Below are 26,324 nucleotides of genomic sequence, written 5' to 3' on the forward strand. Positions count from 1 at the left end.
ACATGACGCGGTGACGTTGCTGTGCCGGAAGTTTTGTGTGAGTTAATGAGCGCCGCCGGACAGTGAGACGTGACAGAGCTGAGATGGCCGGGGAGAGAGACAGCACCGGGGGAGACGATGCGCTGGACAGAGCGGCCAGGACGTGGCTGACATGGGATAAGGTGAGGACGCCATGTTGTCACTTGCACTTCTGGCACATTCCGCCTCCATTCACCCCCCCTCAATGAATGACGGCTCCGCGGGGCAGATCCATGATCTCCTGTCTGGTTGCACAGATGCCGCGATAATATAGCAGGCGGGCAGAGCATGCTGGGAGTTGTAGTTTCATACCTGTTATGATACACACCTGATATACACTCTGATTGACTTTGTCCATCGGCATAAGTGATCGGCGTCCAATCAGATCGGTCTGATCATTACTATACTAGACAGGACACTGGTGAGCCTTACATCTGCTTCTATACAGTTTCTTCATTCCTATACTAGACAAGACACTGGTGAGCCTTACATCTGCTTCTATACAGTTTCTTCATTCCTATACTAGACAGGACACTGGTGAGCCTTACATCTGCTTCTATACAGTTTCTTCATTCCTATACTAGACAGGACACTGATGGCACTGACCATCCTCACAGCTGCTTCTATACAGTTTCTTCATTCCTATACTAGACAGGACACTGATGGCACTGACCATCCTCACAGCTGCTTCTATACAGTTTCTTCATTCCTATACTAGACAGGACACTGATGGCACTGACTGTTCTCTCATCTGCTGCTATACAGTTTCTTCATTCCTATACTAGACAGGAAACTGATGGCACTGACCATCCTCACAGCTGCTTCTATACAGTTTCTTCATTCCTGGAGATCTTTCCATCCTTGGTGTGTATCCCATAGAGATCCCACTGGCAGGAGGGCAGTGTGACTGCCAGGCTATGGGGAGTAACCCTGGCACATCTGTCTGATATCCGCATTGTCTCACCACTCTCTGCTCTACATCAGTCTGTCTTCTTCACACCATATTAAAATTTTGTCTAGAATATAAAACCAATGGGTTTATTTCTTCTATAAATAGTGCCACTCTTGTGCACAGGCGGCACCTGGTATTGCAATCCAGCCACATTCCCTTCAGTGGGGCTAAGCTGCATTACCAGATGCAACCAATGGGTAAGAGTGGCGCTGTTTCTGGGGGATAACAGATTCTTTTTAATCTTCAAGCTGGCGGCAGGGGGAAGTGACTGGGGAGGCGGCTATGTGCAGCACCAGACTGCATCAGGTTAGAGGCATGCTGTGTTACTGGTGTACATGGGTGCCCTATTACAGATCTGTACAAGTCAGAGGTTGTACAGCCACGTGCATAAGCCCTATGTAGATATATCAGACGTGATTGCTTTAAGGGTACAAACACACACAGCAGATACGTAGCAGATACGCAGCAGATTTGATGCTGTGTTGTTATTTAGATCTAATCTGCTGCGTATTTGATGCGTATCGCAGCAGTAAATACGCAGCGTATAAGCCGTGTGTGTTTGTAACCTAAGGGTTTATTCACACAGGCATCATATGGACACATTATTGCATCTATATTACAGTGATCTGTCCTCAGATATGTTGTATTAGACGGGCAGTCAGGCTGCGAATCACACCCTTAATACTGACACAGATGTATGACGCTCATGTGAAACTTGCTTATGGGTACGTTCATACTATGCAGAAACTTCTGCCACAGTGAATGACTTCCATACTGATGCATGGGGCTGCGTATGGAGAAACCGCATGGACACCTGCAAAACCTAATTCAGATGGGTGGGGCAGTTTCTGGAACTTCTGCAATTTATCTGCCACCTGTGAATTTGCTGTAAGGGTGCAAACACACACAGCAGATACGCAGCAGATCTGCAGCAGATTTGATGCTGTGTTCAGTTATTTAGATCTAACCTGCTGCGTATTTGCTGCGTATCGCAGCAGTAAATACGCAGCGTATATGCCGTGTGTGTTTGTACCCTAAGGGTACAAACACACACACCGTATACGCAGCAGATACGCAGCAGATCTGCAGCAGATTTGATGCTGTGTTCAGTTATTTAGATCTAATCTGCTGCGTATTTGTTGCGTATTTGCTGCGTATCGCAGCAGTAAATACGCTGCGTATACGGTGTGTGGGTTTTTATCCTAAAGGATCAAATGGGGCAGATTTGCTGAGGTTTTTATTTACATTATGTTTTGGGGCAGATTTGGGGTGGGGGGGGGATTTGCATCACAAGTGCAAATTACTTTTTTCTTTCTTTATGGGGAAATTCCATAAGTGCTGCAACAAGTCTACAATGTCTGTTGGGCTCTAGGGCATAATAGCCTGCTGAGGGTGTACACCATGTAGGATGGAACATGACAAAGCATTGTGCTGCTCTGTGCGTGATGGACGCTAATCCCTCCTCCTATTCATGGCCACATCTATATCAGACAGACAAGGCCATGCCTGTGCCCTTGGATAGAGTGGGATTGCTTCTGGAAACTGGCTTTTTAATGTTTCAGCATATCATGTGAAGCTTTGTGCAGTCACAGTAATACATTGTCATACAATCCTTAATTTTGCATTGTCTTTTTTACAGAATCCCAAAACTTCTGCGATGGTGAAGAAGCTGGTGTCTGACGCGAACAAAGAGGAGCTGGAGAAATGCTTTGCTTCCAGAATGGAGTTTGGCACCGCAGGGCTGCGAGCGGCGATGGGTCCTGGGGTATCTCAGATGAACGACCTGACCATTATCCAGACCACTCAGGTACTCACCATTATATAGGCCGCTCGGGTACTGTCCGCTTTCCCGGCCGCTCGGGTACTGTCCGCTTTCCCGGCCGCTTGGGTACTGTCCGCTTTCCCGGCCGCTTGGGTACTGTCCGCTTTCCCGGCCGCTTGGGTACTGTCCGCTTTCCCGGCCGCTTGGGTACTGTCCGCTTTCCCGGCCGCTTGGGTACTGTCCGCTTTCCCGGCCGCTTGGGTACTGTCCGCTTTCCCGGCCGCTTGGGTACTGTCCGCTTTCCCGGCCGCTTGGGTACTGTCCGCTTTCCCGGCCGCCTGGGTACTGTCCGCTTTCCCGGCCGCCTGGGTACTGTCCGCTTTCCCGGCCGCCTGGGTACTGTCCGCTTTCCCGGCCGCCTGGGTACTGTCCGCTTTCCCGGCCGCCTGGGTACTGTCCGCTTTCCCGGCCGCCTGGGTACTGTCCGCTTTCCCGGCCGCCGGGGTACTGTCCGCTTTCCCGGCCGCCGGGGTACTGTCCGCTTTCCCGGCCGCCGGGGTACTGTCCGCTTTCCCCGGGTACAGATAGATGTCTGTATGTAGGATTTTCATTGTGACAGAGTTTTCTCCAGCATAATCTGCTATAGAAGATACATGTTTTCTTCACCTTTCTTCAGCTGCCTTATCATTCATTCTGTATGGAAGCCAGAGTACAGTGTTTGGCTATAGAGAATGAATGATGTGCATGCATAATCTGCTGCTTCAGACTGGAGCCCGGTCTAAACATCTTGAGAGGCCCTGGTGCTCATATCCCCTGATCAGTCAGTTGTCCTCTATCCTGTGTATTGGAGATAACTTTACATGACACAACCCCTTTAAGCAGCCATTTTGATGTTTAGCACCTGAATGTTTTACATTTCTGAATTATTGATCCTTTTATAAGTTAACATAAATGGGAACAACTACATAGGTGTGGTAGGAGGGGAGGGTGTGATAGGGCTCCGTGTCTTGTAGAAGCCAACAAGCTGCATCGCCCTAGCTGGGATATCTAGGTACAGAGCTCGGGCTACACTTCCACCAAGTCTAGGAAGCCTAGCTCTGACTCATGGCTTAAGGCCCTATTACACACAAAGATTGTTGGCCTTACTTGGCTGCTTACCAGCCATACAGGCTGATAATAGTTTTGTGTAATAGGGCATGTTAAAAGGACACGATTAGCCTACATGCACGTTTTCAGCTGATCGTGGACTTTTAACATGTTGCAAGAGTGTGATTTGTGTAACGTTGGTCTGCTGTAGACCGCTGCTGTTCAATGGGGAGCCCGAATGATGTAAGGATTGCCTAGGTGGCCCTTCCCACTGCTCCCCGCTCTGTCTGTACGTGTATTGGCACAGGCAGCAAGCGGGGAATGAGGGGGTAGTGAGCACTAAGCTGAAGGGTCAGCGCTCGCTTCCCCCTTATTATCCAGCTCTGTAATATGGCTTAGGGTGCATTCACACTATGGAATTCTCACGGATAACATTTTGTAGGTGTACTGTGTGTGCCCATGAGGATGCCACCCAGAGTAACTCACATTATAGGGCAGAGTGCAGAAGAGACTGTGCTGCTTCCCTTTACTGCTCCTGAGGTGCAGGGATTTATCTCCATATTACCTTTAATATTCCTTGCTATCATGTAAAGGACATGAGTGTAATGGCAATATATAATTCACTGAGGGCCGTGGTAATGCTGGAAAATTGTTTCCTGATTTTCTGTAATAAAGAAGGAAGCCAATGTAATAATGTTATTAGGACAGCATGACTGAGCGTGTGAGGCTGCATCCTCAGGATTTGGGCAAGAAAGCATTAGTCATTTCCTTCACTACCAAACCTGAAAGTGTCCCTGTCATTTTATACACCTTAAAGGGGTTGTTCACCAAAATTTAGTTTTCTTTCAAATCAATTGGTGCCAGAAAATGCCAGAGATTTTTAATTTCAAGTCTTCCAGTACTTATCAGCTGCCATATGTCCTGCAGGAAGTGGTGTATTCTTTCCAGTCTGACACGGTGCTCTGTGCTGCCACCTCTGTCCATGTCAGGAACTGTCCAGAGCAGGAGCAAATCCCCACTGAAAATCTCTCCTGCTCTCCAGACTGGAAAGAATAACACTTCCTGCAGGACATACAACAGCTGATAAGTACTGGAAGTCTTTACATTTTTTAATAGAAGAAAACTACAAATCTCTTGCACTTTCTGGCAACAGTTAATTTGAAAGAAAAAAAGTTTTGGTGAACCACCCCTTTAATTTTTTTACATTACTACTAAGCCTGACTTTACAATGTTCACAGCACATACGCCAGGAAACCTCCTGATGTGTAGGCCCTTATCACTCAGCACTGACAGCTGTTATGTACATGAGAATACATCATCAGGACTCTTAACTCCAGATGTAGCAGAGTTAGTTTAGTCATTGGTCTCTGGTCACTGACCTTCTGACCAAAAGAAAACTGAACTTTAGTGTTGTGAATCCTCCTCCTTTCTACAATGTATAGCTAGTCATTGATTACATACGTACAGTATGCTGAGGCTTTGAGGCCTTAAAGTGATACTGTCCCCCCAGTTTTCTTGTGTGCAAATTGGACGATAGGTCAGAAGTTGATCAGGGCTGGGAAGGTGCTTAATGTACATCTAATCTTTTCCTTTGTTTTACTGCTCAGGGGTTCTGCAGATACCTGGAGAAGAACATCGGTGACCTGAAGAAAAGAGGGGTAGTCATTGGCTATGATGCCCGAGCTCACCCTGCTAGTGGAGGCAGCAGTAAGAGGTAGAGACTCACCATCCACATTGTCACATGACATGTACATTACCCGAATAACAAACGGACATCATCAGCTGCAGCAAGATGTGCTGCCATCCCTATAACTGCAGGTCACTACTGAGCCTGTGCAGCCATATGTGCTGTACATGTGCTGCAGGTAGCAGAAAGTACCTACCAACAACATCCCACATGTGCAGTAATGAAGGCAAAGTGTTAAAGGAGTACTCTGACGGGACCCCTTTTTCTACATTGCCCAGGGAGGGTAAAAACAATTGCATCCAGCACTGTCGCTCATATTCCGCCAGTGTACAGCCGCTTACTGGTCTGAGACACAACTTATGATGTGATCACTGGACGCTGTATGTGTCTGTTACAACTAACTAGTCATTGAATTTCACCTTTTTTTTCAGGTTTGCCAGACTTGCTGCCACAACATTTGTCAGTCAAGGCATTCCAGTCTACCTGTTCTCAGGCATCACTCCAACACCATTTGTGGTGAGCTTCATGTTACATTGACTGCATTATTCTTGAAGGTGCTGTATACTGTCCTTAGATATGTCACATTTATTCCTGATGATAAGTACAAGGCTTCTGAAAAAAAGTCACAACATTTCCTGTGACCCCTGTTCCTGGGGGCGGTGCACTTCACCCTTATCTGCGTGGGTCCTATAACACTCTGCACTCATTTATTGGGCCTATGACGAAGCTCAGTGTTAGGGCCCTATTCCACCGGACGATTATCGTTTGCATAATCGTTAACTATTAACGATTTTAAACGACCGCTATTGCGAAAGACCTGAAAACGTTCACTCATTTCCATGGAACGATAATCGTTACTTATGATCTTAATCGCTATTGCGTTCGTATCTATTGCGAACGACGTCTTATTCAATGCAAACGATTTGCGAACGTTTTGCGAACTAGCATCGATAAAAATAGGTCCAGGTCTTATAAAGAGATCAACGATTTCTCGTTCGGTCGTTAATCGTTAACTGCATTTCAACTGAACGATTATCGTTTAGATTCGAACAATTTAACGATAATCTGAACGATAATCGTCCGGTGGAATAGGGCCCTTAGGTGGACAGGGCTGCATGAACGATTGCTAATCCTTTGTGCACTACGCTACCTGTGTAATAGGGCCCATGTGCCATTTGTGAATACAGGATGTCTGTTGTGCTGGTTCCGTCCTGCATCCAGCCTTCTGGGAAATCTGATGTCTCAATGTGCAGATAACAGACATGTTCAAACAGTTCATTGCTAATTGCTGTATTACATGGCCTGATGACCTGTCAGCTCAGCACTCACTTTCCCCTCGTTCTCTGCTCGTTCCTGTACCATTACAGCGGGAGGGGCTGCCTGAACAATCCTTAGATTGTTCTGGTGACCCATTGAAGTCAGTGGAGATCGCTCCTATTACATGAGGCGATGCGCAGCAGACCGTCCCTGACAAAATTGAGATCTCTCACCATGTTGAAAGACCACGCATGCATGATGTCTGCTGATCCTTGCCTTTCAACATACATTAGTACACTAAACGATTATCGGCCTGAACAGTAAGGCCGATAATTGTTAAAAGTAATAGAACCTTAAAGGAGAAGTCCAGCGAAAATTTTTAGTGTATTTTGGAAATTTGTAAAACTTTTGGGGGGCAATACATTACATAGTTATATAATTAATACGGATGAAGAAAGATGCATGTCCATCAACTTCAACCAAGGAGGGGATGGATGCAGGGAAGGGGGGTATACAAGGAAGGGATGGATACTGGGAAGGGATACAATTCTTTAATAAAAATTTTCGCCGGACTTCTCCTTTTTAAATCTCTTCTCTCCCAAGATATCTTAGCAATAGATTATTGGTGCATATTATGGTCCTACAGTCTGAAATACAGTATTTATTTTATAGCACCCTATGATGTATGAACCTATGCATCCTCCCATACAAAATGAGTAGTCCAGAAAAACAAGTTAGTACAATACATATGAACAGTGTGTGTGGCAGACAGCACGCCAGGGTAGACGCTGCTTATATCATTGTCCAGTGGGGTCGGGGTTATTGCAGGTTGTACGTTTTCCTGTGTAGAGTTTAGATGGTTAGAGAGAGTCTGACTTCCAGAGTATGTGCCACCAGATTTCATTATGTATATCCATGAATCTATTGTATTCCATGCTGTAATAATATTTCTCTTTATCAAAGGAGTCTGATTTATAGTCAGGTGAATTTTTCTTTGTTTTTTAGCCATATACTGTGATTCACCTTAATCTGTGTGCAGGGATTATGGTCACTGCCTCCCACAATCCAAAGCAAGACAATGGATACAAGGTATGTTCAGTTCATGCATGTGTATGGTGAGAAAGGGAGGAAAAGCCGCTGGCTGAATATTGATTTGGATGATGGGCATCTACACACTGTGCTACTGGGAGGAGAAGAGAAGAGCAGAGTGAATGGGCCCTCTGTACAGCAGATGAATGAGCAGCCAGGGTTGGGACCTAGTGACCGTGAGCATGACTCTGTTCGCTGCTCTCTGTGGTGTCCCAATAATACTGGAGGAGTCTACAGATATTCACTCAGTTATTTCCATTGCTGAAAACTGAGATCTTAAAGGGGTTATCCAGTGCTACAAAAACATGGCCACTTTTCCCCCTCTCTTGTCTCCAGATTTGGTGGGTTTTCAAACTCTGTTCCATTGAAGTAAATGGAGCTTAATTGCAAACACCTGAACTGGAGACGAGAGGGGGAAAAGTTGCCATGTTTTTGAAGCGCTGGATAACCCCTTTAAGCTCCAAGAATGCTGTCTATACCACACCTGGCACAGCTGGTGTTGGGTATACACCATTCATCATCAGCTGAGACTTCTCATAGGGAAAGCTATAGGAGGATTCCAGGCTGTCATATATGTTTCTTTTCCCCACCATCCCATGACATTAAAGCGTCACTGTCATTATACCTTTCAAAATCTAAATCGACAGTAGATGTTGATTTAGACTAAATGCAGGAATTCTGGCCAGTACAGAGAGTCACAGCTCACTGTGTCCGTCACACGACTGCCTTCTTTGTGAGCGCTCAGATGGCCTGGACTTGCTGTATTTACTGTGTGTGTTGTGTGTTTTTTTTTTTTTTTTTTAAGAGACTAAACACAGAAGTCCAGTGTTTCGCATGATAACTAAAAAAAAATGTAAATTGCAAACATGTTTTTTTCCCCACATGTAGGTTTATTGGGAGAATGGAGCTCAGATCATCCCTCCACATGATAAGGGCATTGCTGTGGCGATAGAGGAGAATCTGGAGCCATGGCCACAAGCCTGGGATGACTCTCTTATTGATAGCAGCCCCCTCCTGAAAGATCCTTACAGCTCAATAACCAAGGATTACTTTGCAGACATACAGACACTTTGCTACCACAGGTAAGTGGGGGTGGCTTTACATTCTAATAACTTTGTACAACAAATTTTAACTTTGGGAAAAAACAGCAACTTTTTGGTTCTACTTATTAAATTAAACATTCTGATTCCAAATCTGTGTTTAGTTTTGCTGTCGCACGTCACATTTTTTGTAACTTAATGAAGAACTTTACCAATGGCATTATCTGATGCATACTAACAAGCCCACTAAACATGTTTATCAACGTCAGGTCACACCTAATCACTAATATACCGTGACATCCTAGATCCCACAGATGATTAGAATAGTTGTTTAAAGTGTCCCTGTCGTTATAACTTCAAAATCTAACAGTAGATGTGGTATAAAGGAAGTTTGCCATATACATTCATTATTTTTATTTTTTTTTGTTATCATGCTGTAAAACAAAGTTGAACTTACCAGAAATCCAGGTCCAGTCTCCAGAAGGCAGATTTCCTGACTTGTGTTGGTTGGAAAAAACAGACTAAACACAGGAATTCCGGCCAGTACAGAGAGTCACGGCTCAATGTGTCCATCAATCACATGACTGCCTTCTCTCTGTGAGCGCTCAGATGGCCTGGGATACACAGGACTTCCTGTTTTCTGACAGTTTCCTGTTTTTTTGAGAAAAAAAGATGTCAGAAAACATCAAGAACTGTGTTTTCCATGATAACTAAAAAATAAAATAATGAATTTAAATTGCAAACTTGCTTTTTATCGCATCTATTGTTGATTTAGATTTTGAAAGTTATAACGATAGTGACACCTCAAGAAAAGTTCTCTGAAAAATGAAAGGAAAGCATGGTTATTCTGTCCATTACATGTTATCAGCAATGCTTGTGTGTAATAATATTATTACTGCTGGTTTATGCTTTATCTCTTGTTTTCTATTCTTGGATAGCCTAAATAGTGAATTGTTCTTTGTTTCAGGGACATAAACAAGGAGTCAAGGCTGAAGTTTGTGCACACATCCGTACACGGCGTGGGCCATGAGTTTGTGCAGTCTGCGTTCCAGGCTTTCAGCTTCAGCCCCCCTTTCGCTGTCCCAGAACAAAAAGATCCAGATCCAGAGTTTCCTACAGTGAAATACCCCAATCCCGAAGAGGGCAAAGGAGTCCTGGTATGTGTGTGTATTGTATGTTCTCGTCTTCCATGACCCATTCTGTCTCATTTAAAAATCCAGAGTATGAAAAATAAGACTGGTCCCTATGTATCGGTCCCTTCTCTCCAGTGCTAATGTGTGAGATAGAGGTAGTGCAGGACAAGGGGGATGCTTTATGTGCTGTGCTGTCAGCAATGAAGAACAGACAAGCTAAGCCATGCCTCTTTACTCAAGTCCCACCAGTGCAATGGAAGACCACCAAGAGATTTATCTAGTTGTCAGTGCTAAGCAGAAAGTATGTGAGTTCTGATAGGTTTACAAACCTTCCAGCTTTATGAAAAGGATATTCCAGCCCCTGAAAAAAATTAGAAAGCAACAATACTCACCCTACGCTAATCTCCTGCAGCTGCTGTTCAGATGGTCAAACTGATCTGTCTGTGATGCAATGACCCTGCAGGTCTGCTCAGCCAGTCACAAAATGAGGCGGGACATTGCTGCGGCCTTTTATTTGCTGAAGGGGCAGTTTTTGCAGGGAACACGCATTAAAATTGTAAACTTCTTTTTATGTTGCCATATAGACAGACCCATAACATTTTTTCACTTCTCGCCCTAGGACAGCACCCATGGAGAGCGTCCACCTCCTTCTCGTCAGACAGGAAACAGTCACCAGGAAATTTCCATAAGTAGGCCGGACTTCCCATCCTCCCCAGTTCAGTTTCCTGTCTGGCGAGCAGGAGGTGGAGGTGCAGGAGCACCGCTACGAACACCAGGATTGTTTTTCAGATATAGAGCTGAGGGTCTCCCAGTGGTCTTCTTACCATGTGCCCGGGTGATTCCTGTCGGTATAAAACCTTCATATGAAGGCCGCCGAGTAAGACTGCTGGCCCAGCTCCCCCGGTCGCTTAGTCAGTTCCCCCGTTGTCACCTCCTGTAGGCTGGGGCGGTGGACGGTCGGCTGGCGCACCCGGCGGGCTCTGGAGGTCTGGTCGCACTTCCGGGTGGCGTCAGCGCGTGCATGCGTACGCATGTGATAACGTACTTCCGCCGCGCCATGACCCATAACATTTTTTTCTGTTTAGCTTTTTTGAAGCTTTTATTATTTTTTTATTTAAATCGGTATAAATAGTACCATTGATACCATTTTATTAGTTATTTCACCCGTGGCAACTCGCAGCGTAAATCTTGCTGCAAGTTTTTTCAGCGAGATCCGCTACGAGGTAAGGTCTTGGCAGGTCCCTGTGTATACATAAGTATGTAATTCAGCCGCCCCCTTAATCGACTCCTGCTGTGTTTATACATTACCAGTCTCTTTGCTGCATAGGGTCCCGTCTTCCTGCTCACCCGCCCAGCTAATCAGTGGCTGTGGCTGGGCAACACACTGACTGACTGGGCGGCAGAGCAGGAATCCGGGACCCCGTGAAGCAAGGAGACAGGTAATGTATACAGACAGCAGGAGCCGATTAAGGGGTTGATGAGGCGGCTGAATTACATACTTGCAGCTATCTTTCAGACCGCTACAAGTATGTAGTCACAGGGGCCTGCCAGGACCTTACCTTGTGGCGGATCTCGCTGCAAAACTAAATCCCTAAACTCGCAGTGGAAATCTCACTGCGAGTCGCCCTGTGTGAAGGCACCCTTAGGGATTTTAGTATGGTATTGACCAAGTTGACCTAACAATTGATTGGTTTTTTTATATATATTTTTTGAGGATTTTGACAATTTTCATTATAACAAACATTGCAGAAAGGAATAACTGAAAAAGATACAATAATAGGGATTAGGCAAGGGTACATACTGGACATTCTGACATACAGTGGGGAAAAAAATTATTTAGTCAGTCACCAATAGTGCAAGTTCCACCACTTAAAAAGATGAGGAGTCTGTAATTTACATCATTGGTAGACCTTAACTATGAAAGACAAAATGAGAAAACAAATCCAGAAAATCACGTTGTCTGATTTTGTAAGAATTTATTTGCAAATTATGGTGGAAAATAAGTATTTGGTCAGTAACAAAATTTCATCTCAATACTTTGTTATATATCCTTTGTTGGCAATGACAGAGGTCAAACGTTTTCTGTAAGTTTTCACAAGGTTGGCACACACTGTTGTTGGTATGTTGGCCCATTCCTCCATGCAGATCTCCTCTAGAGCAGTGATGTTTTGGGGCTGTCGCTTGGCAACATGGACTTTCAACTCCCTCCAAAGGTTTTCTATAGGGTTGAGATCTGGAGACTGGCTAGGCCACTCCAGGACCTTGAAATGCTTCTTACGAAGCCACTCCTTCGTTGCCCTGGCGGTGTGCTTTGGATCATTGTCATGTTGAAAGACCCAGCCACGTTTCATCTTCAATGCCCTTGCTGATGGAAGGAGGTTTGCACTCAAAATTTCACGATACATGGCCCCATTCATTCTTTCATGTACCCGGATCAGTCGTCCTGGCCCCTTTGCAGAGAAACAGCCCCAAAAGCATGATGTTTCCACCCCCATGCTTTACAGTAGGTATGGTGTTTGATGGATGCAAACACGAAAAGTTGTGTTTCTACCAAACAGTTCCACTTTGGTTTCATCAGACCATAGGACATAGGACATTCTCCCAATACTCTTCTGGATCATCCAAATGCTCTCTAGCAAACTTCAGACGGGCCCGGACATGTACTGGCTTAAGCAGTGGGACACGTCTGGCACTGCAGGATCTGAGTCCCTGGCGGCGTAGTGTGTTACTGATGGTAGGTCTATTACATTGGTCCCAGCTCTCTGCAGTTCATTCACTAGGTCCCTCCGCGTGGCTCTGGGATTTTTGATCACTGTTCTTGTGATCATTTTGACCCCACGGGGTGAGATTTTGCGTGGAGCCCCAGATCAAGGGAGATTATCAGTGGTCTTGTATGTCTTCCATTTTCTAATTATTGCTCCCACAGTTGATTTCTTCACTCCAAGCTGGTTGCCTATTGCAGATTCAGTCTTCCCAGCCTGGTGCAGGGCTACAATTTTGTTTCTGGTGTCCTTTGACAGCTCTTTGGTCTTCACCATAGTGGAGTTTGGAGTCTGACTGTTTGAGGGTGTGCACAGGTGTCTTTTTATACTGATAACAAGTTTAAACAGGTGCCATTACTACAGGTAATGAGTGGAGGAAAGAGGAGACTCTTATGGCCCTTTTACACAGAAAGACTTATCTGACAGATTATCTGCCAAAGATTTGAAGCCAAAACCAGGAACAGACTATAAACAGAGATCAGGTCATACAAGAAAGCCTGAGATTTCTCCTCTTTTCAAATCCAGTCCTGGCCTTGGCTTCAAATCTTTGGCTGATAATCTGTCAGATAATCTTTCTGTGTAAAAGGGCCCTTAAAGAAGAAGTTAAAGGTCTGTGAGAGCCAGAAATCTTGATTGTTTGTAGGTGACCAAATACTTATTTTCCACCATAATTTGCAAATAAATTCTTACAAAATCAGACAATGTGATTTTCAGGATTTGTTTTCTCATTTTGTCTCTTAGTTGAGGTCTACCTATGATGTAAATTACAGACGCCTCTCATCTTTTTAAGTGGGAGAATTTGCACTATTGGTGACTGACTAAATACTTTATTCCCCACTGTATACCTCCCAGCACTATGTTGACTAAACTTATTTGGAGTGGCAGATGAATGATTATTGTCTTTCCTCGTACTAACATGCCCAGACAGGCGTCCTAATGAAATATATGCCATGTGGCTAACTGGATTGAGACTTATTAACATAGAAAACAAAAACATTGTATGACCGTTCCTCGTGTGCAGAACAATTTATTGCATAAAGTGATGTGCTTGACAAATTATGTACAAAAACACACATATATATTTACAAATAAACAACAGTCTAGATGAGAGCTGCGATGTCCCTGCCTACAATAAATAGCAGTAAGGTGGGTTCATCAGGGAAATAGGGTGTGGGTCTTGTATAGTGATGAATACTTTAACTTTATTGTATTAATGGATGCTGCAAATTATGGTGAGAGTGATGTTCCTCCAGGTGAGTACTGTCTGCTACAAATGGTGCAGTGCAGTATTCCACCAATAGGTAATGCTGATGGTCTGAGAGATGCAAGGTATATATGGTGGCTTTATGAGGTCCCCCGGTGTCCTAGTGTCAGGATTGGTCCAGTCATGGAGACACGGACCTTTACATGGACGTTGGCATTTACAGCCTGAACACCTTTTGGGACTGACAACATCTGAATATCTGAATGTCTTAACAAACCTAAGTGTAAGACTGGACCAATCCTGACACTAGGACCCCGGGGGACCTCATAAAGCCACCATATATACCTTGAACGAGTGTGACGTCTTCTTGACTGGTGCTACCTGTGACAACAGGGTCTGATGATAAAAACATCACAACATCTATATGAAGACACTGACGGACCTTTGCAGTGTCGTTATTAGTACTTTCAGTGCACAACCAGAATCCAGTACATAGTACTGCCTACCTGCCACACTAGTTGAGTACGCCAGTCTAAAATATATTGGTGACATAGCCTTACCTTGCATACTGCTAACCACGGACCACTGGATGATCATCACTTATCTATATGTCCAGTGTATTTATGTGGCTGTATATACTTGTACCTTTTCTGTGTATAATCCTTTACACATTGTGATTATACCTTAGCACAGGGACAGTACCCCTGCATCAGGAGTTTGGGGACGCCCACATCAGGGGGGCCCTATTATTTATTGTAGGCAGGGACATCGCAGCTCTCATCTAGACTGTTGTATATTTGTAAATATATATGTGTGTTTTTGTACATAATTTGTCAAGCACATCACTTTATGCAATAAATTGTTCTGCACAAGAACGGTCATACAATGTTTTCGTTTTCTATTTTAATAAGTATGCAATATAAGACTGTAGACCACTTTCCAATAATCAATTATCTGTCATAGTGGGACCAATTCTGTTACTGTTAACTGGATTGAGACGCCCAATTACTTTTGGTTGGCAAGGTCATTTTGACAGTACCACTCAGTACATTTAAATGGGTGGACTATATCATTGATTTCCTGTGTTTGCTAGGGGGTTTCTAGGAATGTTGGTTACTTGCTAGTCGGGACGAGACAACTTAGGGTTACAAGTAAGACAATGTGAACCATTTCTGATATTGTCCTCTGAATTTCTTCATCTAGTGAGTAAAGTTGGTTGAAAAGATAGGCCTGGGGGTGTTTGGAATTCTGATTTTTCAATACGTGGCTATATAATCTGATGCCATAATAATAATATTTTTTTTTATTTATACAGCGTCCGCCGCCAACAGATTCCACAGCACTTAACAATTCAACTCAAGTAGTTCTTGTGTATGAGACATATTAGACCCCATTCCACGGATTGGTGAATGGTGTTTAGATGTATCAATTGTTTGATTACTTCTGTAATATACTGCAATACCTTTCTAGCCAAATATGCTTGGTAGTCCATTAGTTTTCATTGGCTTCTGCACAAGGCCAATCTGAGGGGTTTGTTGTAACAGTGTCCTAATAGGTGATGGGTAAATGGCATATTACACTTGTAGGAACAGTGGCCTGTCGGCAAGGTACAAGGCTTGGTATGAAGAGACATGATATTGTTTCATTATGTGCTCATTGCAGTCATGGCAGTAGAGGATGGTCTGTACACAGCAATTCCTGTAGTGTAGACAGAACTTCTACCATATCTGTCCTCCAGGTGGCAGCAGTAGGAGCAGTATATAATGTTACCCTCCATACTTACAATAGTAGTGCAGCTACGGACGCTTTACAGACAGATGCAGAGACACATGTGTGAATGTGGCCTTACTCCAGTTTTCTAATTTTGTTAAGATAAAATGGAATTCTGGTGTAGTGTTGCATAAGTCTTTACACTATTATGATAAAAATGTTTCCTTGCTTTCTTTTTATGGGACTGAATCCTGTTTTTGGCATAATCTATGCTGCAAAGTCCTGTATTGTGTGAGACGTATCTTGTTGCTTGTCTCATGTTCAATTCTGTATTTTGCAGAAATTATCCTTTGAGTTGGCTGATAAAGAAGGGGCCAGGATTATCCTGGCAAATGATCCCGATGCTGACCGGCTGGCTGTCGCTGAGAAGCAGGCAAGGTGAGACCATGCAGCAGTGCTGCAGTTAGTTGGCAGTGTATAGAGCCTTAGGCTGGGCATGCACATGTGTACCTGCTGTTTTCGATGGGACAGGCCAGCCATATTATGTATATGGGGCTTCTAGCAGAGGAAGGGGCAGTTGGTTTTCAACATGTCTGAGAGAAGATAAGCTGCTGCTGCCAGAGGTGTCTGGCAGCTGCTTACTTCACTTTCAGTTAAGCGTTACAGATGAGTGAACCTCAAACGCGCTCTGCTTTGTCTGAACCGAAGCGCTTTGCATTTGATTACCGGTGGCTGAAGAAGTTGATTGCAGCCCTAGGGAGTCCTGTAAAACAAGGATACATGTAAATATATTTTACAGTTGTTGAAGAAAATTGTCTATACACAATGGATGTATCCAGGGGCTATAGCCATCATTTTGATAATACTGGACTCTCTGATGTAGTAATTCTGACCAGGTAGGATCTAGAGGAGACCACAACCCCTTGGAGTATTGGCTCACCTGTAGGCATTTAGCTGCCTAAGGGTACCTTTACACACAGGGATTTATCTGAAAGATTTTTTTAAGCTAAAGCAAGGAACAGAGTATAAACAGGGTACAAGTCATAAAGGAAAGACTGTGAAGAGTCAATCTCGGCACTCACCAAAAATGCTTCATAGTTTTATTGTAGAGAATACATATCCATCATAAATACAACAGGACGTTTCAGTGTTAGCCTTTCTCAGCTGAAACGTCCTGTTGTATTTATGATGGATATGTATTCTCTACAATAAAACTATGAAGCATTTATGGTGAGTGCCGAGATTGACTCTTCAGAGTATTGCTGGGATTTTTTCCTACTAAGTGCACTACCCACAGACACAGAAGTGCTGCCTAAAGAATTTTTCTACATAAAGTAAAGACTGAGATTTCTCCTTTTCAATCCTTTTAAAATCCATTCCTGTCTTTGTCTTCAAAAATCTGTCAAATAAATCTCTGTGTAAACGCACCCTGAGGTGTAGGGGGCTCTTCTGAACAACCACCAACAGATGGTGTCGGTGGTATTAAGGGTGGTGCTTAATGGAAAATCACCACCTGACCCTTTGTTTCGGGAGTGTTGGGACACAGAAAATGTTTTTATGTGCTTCAGTTGAAGTAATGTTATGGTTGTGCTTTTTAGTGTTGCATTTGGTTGTTGTGACTTGTGATCAGGGATATAGACAGGTAGTGCCCTGATGCATGTCCCTTTTCACTGTAGCCTCATAGTAGTGATAGTTACTTAGACATTCTGTTAGGCCTCTTTCACACGTTAACACAGATTGTTCATCCTATGTGTGTGTTAATGGAGTTTCTGCCGTGAAGAGGAACACTTTCACATGGACTTTTACCGATGCCATAGAAATAAGTAACATGTTACATAGCGAAGAAAGTGACTGACAATGAAATTATCAGCAGTGACAATTCCTAGTGCACATCTTCAGAAAGGTTTCCTCTCAGTGGAAATACATGGAGTACAATAAAGGGGTATTCCAAGAAAAAAAAATAACTTGTTCCATAGAATCAAGTGCCATAACCGCGGCTCTATTCAAAACAAAGTAGCCGCGGGTCAATACGAAGATCGCTGGCGTTACAGAGGTCAGACCCCCAACAATCTCATTTTCCCCTTTTCTGTGTATATGAAACATGTATTTTTTTTAATTATTTTTTTTTGGAACACCCCTTTTAAGAGTACATATGAACATGCCCTTAGCTGTGGGGGAGTGTGTGAAAACTACACCGGCTTACACCAGTAGAAAAGAGGCAAGCCGGGGACACATTTGGCTCTATGGCCCCTACATCTGGATTTCTAACTTTTGGCAGCTCTAATTCCTGTTGTGCAGTATTGGCATGAGGCCAACTGGGTGAATCCCGATCTGGTGCTTGTCCGATACTGTAGTCTATAGGAGCAAAGGTAAAGAACATTTGCTATAAATTAAAGTGAAGTTTGTGTTCAGAATTCAGTATAATGTATAGTATTTCTATAGAGATCTGTAAATCTAATGCTACCCATGACAGTTACTGTACATTTATTTAGCAGTCATCTGTGTGCATTTCCAGTGCTGTCCTTCCTTCCATAGTATAATCTGGGTTTTTAGTAAGTTATGCGCCTCCATTCCCCCCCACTAGTTGTTATGGTGATGCCACATTGCAGAGACGTAAATCTTCAGCGCTCCGTGTTTTATTAATCAGTGTGAAGGGTCCGCAGTGACGCACACATCCACTCAGGAGGATGAATGACTTTGATGCTATATGCAGTCACTGGAGGAGAAGGATACATCACATATTAATGGAGTCCTGGCTGCTAGCACACATAACAGTGGTTCCAGCAACCTGTGACCAGTTGAGCCGCTGTGATAGAGGCCAAGCAACCAGCAGCTGTGGGACTGTAATCCCCAGGCTACAAATCACTAAAAGAGTTCAGGAGAGGCCTGTATACCATTGTACAAATACCTCTTTCTAATATCAATATCATGCTGATAATACTAGAGGGGTTTTACTTCTATCTTGGGCCCCATTCACACAGTGTTTTGAGGCTACATCACGAAAATACTTCAAAAAGATATTGTGACAACGCGCATAAGGGCAGATTTATGAAACATGGTGTAAAGTGAAACTGGCTCAGTTGCCCCTAGCAACCAATCAGATTCCACCTTTCATTTGTGAGGAATGAAAGGTGGAATCTGATTGGTTGCTAGGGGCAACTGAGCCAGTTTCACTTTACTCCCTGTTTCATAAATCTCCCCCATAGACCCAGATTTTATCTTTTTTGATATGCAATAAAGTATTTACTTTTTAAATCACCTTGGACTGCTGGGACCACTGTCGCCATTGAGCATAGCTATAAGGATAGTGACGGCCTGCTGACCGTTCCATGCGATAGGAGCAAAGGCAGCAGACCGCCGCTATCTTCTATAGGCCACCGAGGCAGCCCCTCCTGAAGCTTTCCACGTCCTCCCCCGCTGCTCTCTGCTCCATGTTGGTGTGTGCACAGACAGCGAGCGGGCGGCGCTCGCTCCATAATATGAGGCCGTGTAATAGGGCCCTTATTCTAACAATAAAAAAGACATGAACACATTTGGCTTATTACAGATTTAATGTAAAATGCACTCTTGGTGTGGACAGTCTTTTAATCTAAGTTTAAATGATCATATCATGTGGATTTGCCTGTGATCGGAGACTGAAATGTGTATTGCCTTTCAGCGGTGAGTGGAAGGTCTTCTCTGGCAATGAGCTCGGCGCACTTCTAGGCTGGTGGATCTTTACTTGCTGGAAAGAGCAGAACCCAGAGCCAAGTGCAGTAAAGAACGTCTACATGCTGGCCAGCACCGTCTCCTCCAAGATACTGCGAGCCATTGCTGTGCAGGAAGGCTTTCACTTTGAGGTACTCTAGCCCTGGGCACACGTCTGTCTTTCTTGGGTCTGTATTATTGTCCCAGCTGTTAGTATACTACATGTTATACTGATCCCCTGATCTCTTTTTGCAGGAAACACTAACTGGATTTAAGTGGATGGGAAATAGAGCTAAAGAACTCATCGACCAGGGGAAAACTGTGTTGTTTGCCTTTGAGGAAGCAATAGGTGAGAGACTGAGGCCAGGTCATGTGTTACATGTGATATAGTACATGTGCATAGAGCTTACAGCTGATATATTAGTAGGGTGAATTTACATGCAGTGGATTTGTTGCAGAAATGTCTGCTTGCCTCCAATATAACCCTCTTCAGATGAATGAAACTGATCTGCAGTCCCAGAACTTTCTGCAACAAATCTGATGGATGCCTCTGTATGGGTCTGCACAGTCTGCTGCACTATTCTATACAGGATACCGAGCTATACCAGCCCGATGGAGGCCACAAGATCACCCCTTTTAGCCTCCATCTTGTGAATGGGGGCTATGGAGACATTTAAGAAGACTACAATGAACTCCACTGTAATCTCTATTAAGTAGACATGGTTTTTCATGTACAAACTGGAACTGGATAATGTAGCTTAAATACAACCAATCATGGTCAAATTCTATATACTCTTTTCCCCAGTCCCTCTGGGACTCCTCTGCTATTAGCGATGTGTTTGTATGTGGATAGTCACAATGACGTTGCCCACATGTGGTGCCATGTAGAAGACTTTCAGATACTTGTATCATATAGATCAGGGGTGTCATATTGCGGCTCTCCAGCTGCTGCAGAACTACAACTCCCACCATGCGCAGACAGACAGAACTTTAGCTGTCTAGGTATAATGGCTAATTTTAGTTTTGCAATAGCTAGAGGGCTATGGGTAATGGGAGCTGCCAATGAAATTGCAGGCCTCAGATCCCTAGTACATTAGAGGAGGAGTGTGTCGTAGCGTGATTGAGTGTCAGGCCATCATAAAAAAGCCATGTCTGACTATTAATCAATGAATGTGTTGTGTTCAGGATACATGTGCTGCCCTTTGGTCTTGGACAAGGATGGAGTAAGTGCCGCCGTCATCGCTGCAGAAATGGCCAGTTACCTAGCAACAAAAAAACTCACCCTGTCTCAGCAGCTCGATGCCATCTTTAACAAGTAAGATTTCTATAGACTATTACTTATATTATTATTATTAAAGGGGTAGTTTACCCCCCAAAAAATTATTTCAAATCAGCTACTGCCAGAGATTTGTAATTTACTTTTATTTTTAAAAAAAATCTCCAGTTTTCCAGTACTTATCAGTAGCTGTATGTCCTGCAGGAAGTGGTGTATTATTTCCAGTCTGACACAGTGCTCTCTGCTGACATCTTTGTTCATGTCAGGAACTGTCCAGAGCAGTAGCAAATCCCCATAGAATACCTCACCTGCTCTCTAGACTGGAAAGAATACATCACTTCTTACAGTATAAGTATTGGAAGATTTGTAATTTTTTTAAAGAAGTAAATGACAAATCTTTGCCACTTTTTGGAACCAGTTGATTTGAAGGAAAACATTTTTTTGAGCTACCCCTTTAAAAAAAATAAAATTAATTTAAAATATATACACACACACTATTTCTGGTGCATGTAACTCGCCAACACCAGTCACACACACATCGGCACACATTTATTGAAATCAGGTCTGGAAAGAAACTCATACAGTATGTGGGGAGAGAAGATACAAACTCCATGCAGACGTTGTCCTGTCATATTCAACCATAGGGTCCCATGCTGCATGATAACAACACCACTGAGCCACCCTGCTGCCCAAATCGAACACTACTAATGGCAGCATTCATGGCTTTCTGTAGTATAGGAAATGTTCTAATGTAGGCAAATCATGAGCTGTCTGTTTTAGTGAATGCCAGGTTTCCCTATATAATAATAATTCTGGATCATGCCTTTTTAAGAACTTTTTCTTTGTACCATGTCTCCAGGAAATTTAGCAATAAAGTGTCAACTAGCCAATACAATTCCTTTGTCAGCTCTGGAGAGTGTAGATACATGGCTCTAATGGTAACACCTAGAGATGAGCGAACCTGGAGCATGCTCGAGTTCATCCGAAGGCCAATTTTTCGGCATTTGATTAGCGGTGGCTGCTGAACTTAGAAAAAGCCCAAAGGCTATGTGGAAAACATGGATATAGTCATTGGCTGTATCCATGTTTTCCAGACAACCTTAGAGCTTTATCCAACTTCAGCAGCCCCAGCTAATCAAATACCGAACGCTCTGGTTCGGATGGACTCGAGCATGTTCGAGGTTCGCTCATCTCTAGTAACACCCTGTTAATTTAATCACGAGTAAGTAAGAAAAATAGGTGTTTTATTCCTACCCTCTATCAGTATTGTTATACTATGTATTATGCTTTCTCACAGGTACGGCTATCACATAAGCAGGAATTCCTATTTCCTATGCTATGACCAAACTACCATCAGAAACTTGTTTGATAACCTAAGGAATTATGATGGAGACTCCAAATATCCCAAACATTGTGGTAAATTTGAAGTTATTGGAGTACGTGACTTAACCACAGGATTTGATGACAACCAGCCTGACAACAAAGCTGTGAGTGCCTCTGTGTTACTCTTTGTTCTCTCTGGATCAAGCATCGCTCGTACAGCGTCTTGATCCAGTTATGTTTTCACATCTGGAATTTGAAGGGCACTTTGAGGAAAACATTCATTTGAATATAAGAAGCTTCAGTTCCCTTGTGATATAAAAACACTCGCCCAGTAAGATTCATCCTGTTTTCCCACATGTATCTTTGTTCCTAAGATGCTGTCTTTTGTTGCCTGTGCTATTCACACATTCCGCTTTTTCACGGTTCCACAATCCGTTCTGTGAAAAAATAGGACAGGCCTAATACAGATTGTGATTGCAGTTTGGATTACCAATAGAAGTCTATGGGATCTGTGTTTTTTGCGGACGTCACAGATGTGACATCCATGACGTCTGTGATTAAACACAGATCATCTCAAAGCAATCTAGTACGGTTTACATTTTACCGATACCTATGCTATTATGGATGCAAATACGGCTGATTTTCCACATATCATGGAGAAAAAAATAGCGGGGGGTTTTGCGGCCCAGAAAAATCACTGAATGTGTTAATGATGCCTTAGGCCTTATTCACTCATTTGTGGATGATCTTGTCCAAGTTATGACTTGTCCTATGTTTTTTATGGAGCGGATCTGTGAAGAAAAAACGTAATGTGTGAATAGCCCAGTAAAAAGCAGTGGGCTATAAAATTGTCCATGATCACAGATCCATTATCACGGGCAACTTCACGGAACTTGTGAATACATCCTAAGGCCTTAGGCTGCCCAGCACACACACTATATAAATATGCTTGTACAGCCCACAGGGATCCCTTCTGACCTCCTCAATACTCGTGCACAATTGGCTCTGCCAAGCATTCTCAATAAAAAGGGGTATACACTGCTGCCAAACTCCTTTTGACAGCAATATATCTCCCTTCACATTATAGGCATTGGGGGATGCTGAGATCAAACTGCTTTCTTTCCCTCGACATCTGGTGTCAGAAGACCCTCACACACATTAGATGGTTAGCCGGTCCTGCTGGGTTCAGTTGATTTATATTTATTATGTATATCCATGTGACATTGATTAGGTGTATTAAACTGCTCAGAAAGCTTTATGGAATAAAAAACAAGCATACCTACTGTTGCTTCAGCTTTCTTCCCCCAATACTGTAAAATAAGAGCTAATACGGTTACTCATTCATGTGCCCTGACAGTCATGGTGCTTTGCTAATAATCTGGAGAGGCAAAGAGGCTTCAACTTCCGAGCAGCATGAGACATAGACACCCCTTTGCCTGTCAGTCATACCTGAAGGGTTGTTCCAGGCTGTCCACTATGAATATTCATATATGCATAGTGAGTGGCACGGGAGAGGCGGGCCAAGCTGGTGCTCAGGGCTTAGGGTGACCCCCCCCCCCCCAAATGCTCCTAAGCCCCACCTTAGCATAGGGACAATTAGGGGCTATCCTACGAATGATGGCCATCCAAGATATATAGCCAGTTTAGGTTGCACAGGTTCACTTGCTCATTTTGAACATTCTGCTAATTCACTACATTTAATTCCGTTTTCTTTCTTTTTCCCCTGCAGATTCTCCCAACCAGTAAGAGCAGCCAGATGATCACCTTCACATTTGCCAATGGTGGAGTGGCAACCATGAGGACCAGCGGCACTGAGCCAAAAATTAAATACTATGCAGAGCTTTGTGCTGCCCCTGGAAACAGGTATATCATGCTTTGCTGGTGTCTCCTTGTGCTTTTTTTTCTGATTTCCATTTTGAGAGAAGAAATATATTTTCTTCTATTGTACCTTTTTAGATATTCTGTTGCAGCGATTGCCCTTTAAACCTGCATTGTTTCTATGTTTACAGTGACTACGATCAGCTGAAAAAGGAACTGAACGATCTGGCTAACGCCATTGAAGAACATTTCTTTCAACCAGATAAAAATAAATTGCAAAGAAAAGCAGATTAAAGATACAATTGTGGGCTTCATGTATCAATAAGGACCGTTCGGGCAGATTTGAGGACAACTGTGTATCAGATTTTAAAGGGAACCAATCGCCTCCCTGAAGGTGTGATTTGGCCCTTGTACCTTATAGTTACCGGGCACAGCCCTCTGATGCTGTGCCCAGCAGTCTCCGGGGGGGTCTTAGTGCCCGGCAACAAGGCAGACAGAGCCACAGTGGTATGTAGTCAAGCTGCCTCCGCCCTCTTCACAGCCTCTCACACGTGATTGGTAGCCTGCGTGCTGAAAGCTTAGCCTCTAGCACTCAGGCTGCTAATCAAGCTGGGAAGAGGGCGGAGACAGTGTTACTATGTGCTGCTGAAGCTCCGCCTCCATACCTAGTTACTGTGCATGAGGACCGAGCATTAAAAAAAGATTCTCTAAAACTGGCTGCCCTGTGAGAGACTGCCAGGTACGGCATCAGAAAGCAGTGCCTAACAGCTGTAAGGTACTGCGGCCAAGTCACACTCCTTCAGGAAGGTGACTGGTTCCCTTTAAGTTTATATTATTACATTGTTGCCTTATTTTATTACAGCTATACAGTGTCTGTTATTTTATTCTGCACCATTCCATAGTGTGTTCTTTTAGCATGTTCTTTGGTAGACAAAAATATTCTATTTAATTTTATACATACAATTCAATAGACATTAAACTTTGCGGTTCCCAGTACACTTGTTGTGGCTTACTTTGTATGTTACCAGTTACAATCTATAACCACTTGGTGGTGGTGACAGTACAATTTATTTAATCATGTAGCTTTTATTTTCTGACATGTCTTTCCCCTTTTGTTAGTCGGCAAAGTGCTGGTCCAGCTTTAAAGAGTACCTGTCATTATGTGTGCTGACCCGATAGGCATGCAGTTGCTTCTGCTGCCAAAAGTTCAGGCATCCATGAATACAACCACACCATGTTGGTTCTGTGCACAAGCCCCATTCTGACCCAATAGGGCTTGTGCATGGATCCAACCTGGCGTGGTTGTATTCATGGATACCCAAACTTACGTTGGCAGAGGTGACTTAATAGATTCAGCGCAAATCAGAGCAAAATTGCTGATTTTTTTTTTTTTGGGTCATGTCAGATACAGGTACAGATCATGAAACCTCATGCAGCCCCATAGACCAAAAAATAAAGGTTTACATTTTTTAAAAGCTATCAAATAAAATAAGCTATACAAGTTGCTTATCGTAGTAATAATCGTACTGACTTGAACATAGATAACATGTCAGAGATATGCAAGGGAGAACGGCGTAAACAGCGCACCCAACCCCCCACCCCCCTCCTTTCTGAAATGAAACGATTGCTTTTTTTTCCCCGGTTTTGCTGGATATTTTATGGAAAAGTGACGTCTGGGTTTCCCAGCAGGAGAATACTTTGTGAACTGTTCTAAAAGCTAGTTATTGATTGTTAAAAGTGGAAAACCCCTTTAAGGCACAGAACGGGTAAACAGATTCAGCTTTATCCAGAGCTCTGTGTTCTCGATCTTAAGCTGTTATAATCAGACAAAATATGGGCATGTTTAGGGTATGACTCATATTGAGAACATTTAGGGGGAGATTTATCAAACATGGTGTAAAGTGAAACTGGCTCAGTTGCCCCTAGCAACCAATCAGATTCCACCTTTCATTTTCCAAAGAGTCTGTGAGTAATGAAAGGTGGAATCTGATTGGTTGCTAGGGGCAACTGAGCCAGTTTCACTTTACACCATGTTTGATAAATCTTCCCCTTGCATATACTCCTACTTGACCATATCCTTACCTGCCATATAGTGATACTTTAGCAGTAATATAGGATACATAGTAATTAGAGATAAGCCAATTTACACTAATAATAATTAATAATACATTTAACACTAAGAATATTTCTGTGATGTCATAAATGTAGAAGACTTCTCAGCAATGGAGGGACAAGTCTTCAGTCTGTACATCTATCCGATATCTGAAACCCACAGTACAAACAATCTATTTTTACTCCCAAGGACTCCCATTAAACTTCTAAAGAACAGCAAAGTCATAAGGTCACTGTAGGGTTTACCTCTACAAACTATATATGTTGAGAAGGTAAATGAAAGTTTCCTCAAACATGTAAGCTAATTGCTGGGGTTCCCAGCAGGGGGATACTTTGTGAACCATTATAACAACAAGCAATTGTTAAAAGTTGAAAACCCCTTTAAGGCATAGAATGGGTAAAAAAAGA

The 26,324-nt window shown here is 43.3% G+C and overlaps 1 protein-coding gene across 1 annotated transcript; it reads left to right on the forward strand.

Annotated features, from left to right (window-relative positions):
* Positions 1–24,800, forward strand: PGM2 (phosphoglucomutase 2). The gene is made up of 14 exons (XM_069977503.1): positions 1–161; positions 2,610–2,777; positions 5,426–5,532; positions 5,937–6,021; positions 7,768–7,851; positions 8,740–8,933; positions 9,859–10,048; positions 16,041–16,138; positions 19,359–19,539; positions 19,643–19,736; positions 20,573–20,702; positions 21,961–22,150; positions 23,716–23,849; positions 23,996–24,800. Exons 1-14 carry the CDS (start codon positions 84–86, stop codon positions 24,096–24,098), a joined length of 1,836 nt encoding a protein of 611 aa, XP_069833604.1. The 5' UTR covers positions 1–83; the 3' UTR covers positions 24,099–24,800.
* Positions 24,801–26,324: the final 1,524 nt, after the last annotated feature.

Source organism: Dendropsophus ebraccatus, chromosome 7 (assembly GCF_027789765.1).
Source record: "Dendropsophus ebraccatus isolate aDenEbr1 chromosome 7, aDenEbr1.pat, whole genome shotgun sequence".
NCBI classification, from domain to species: Eukaryota; Metazoa; Chordata; class Amphibia; order Anura; family Hylidae; genus Dendropsophus; species Dendropsophus ebraccatus.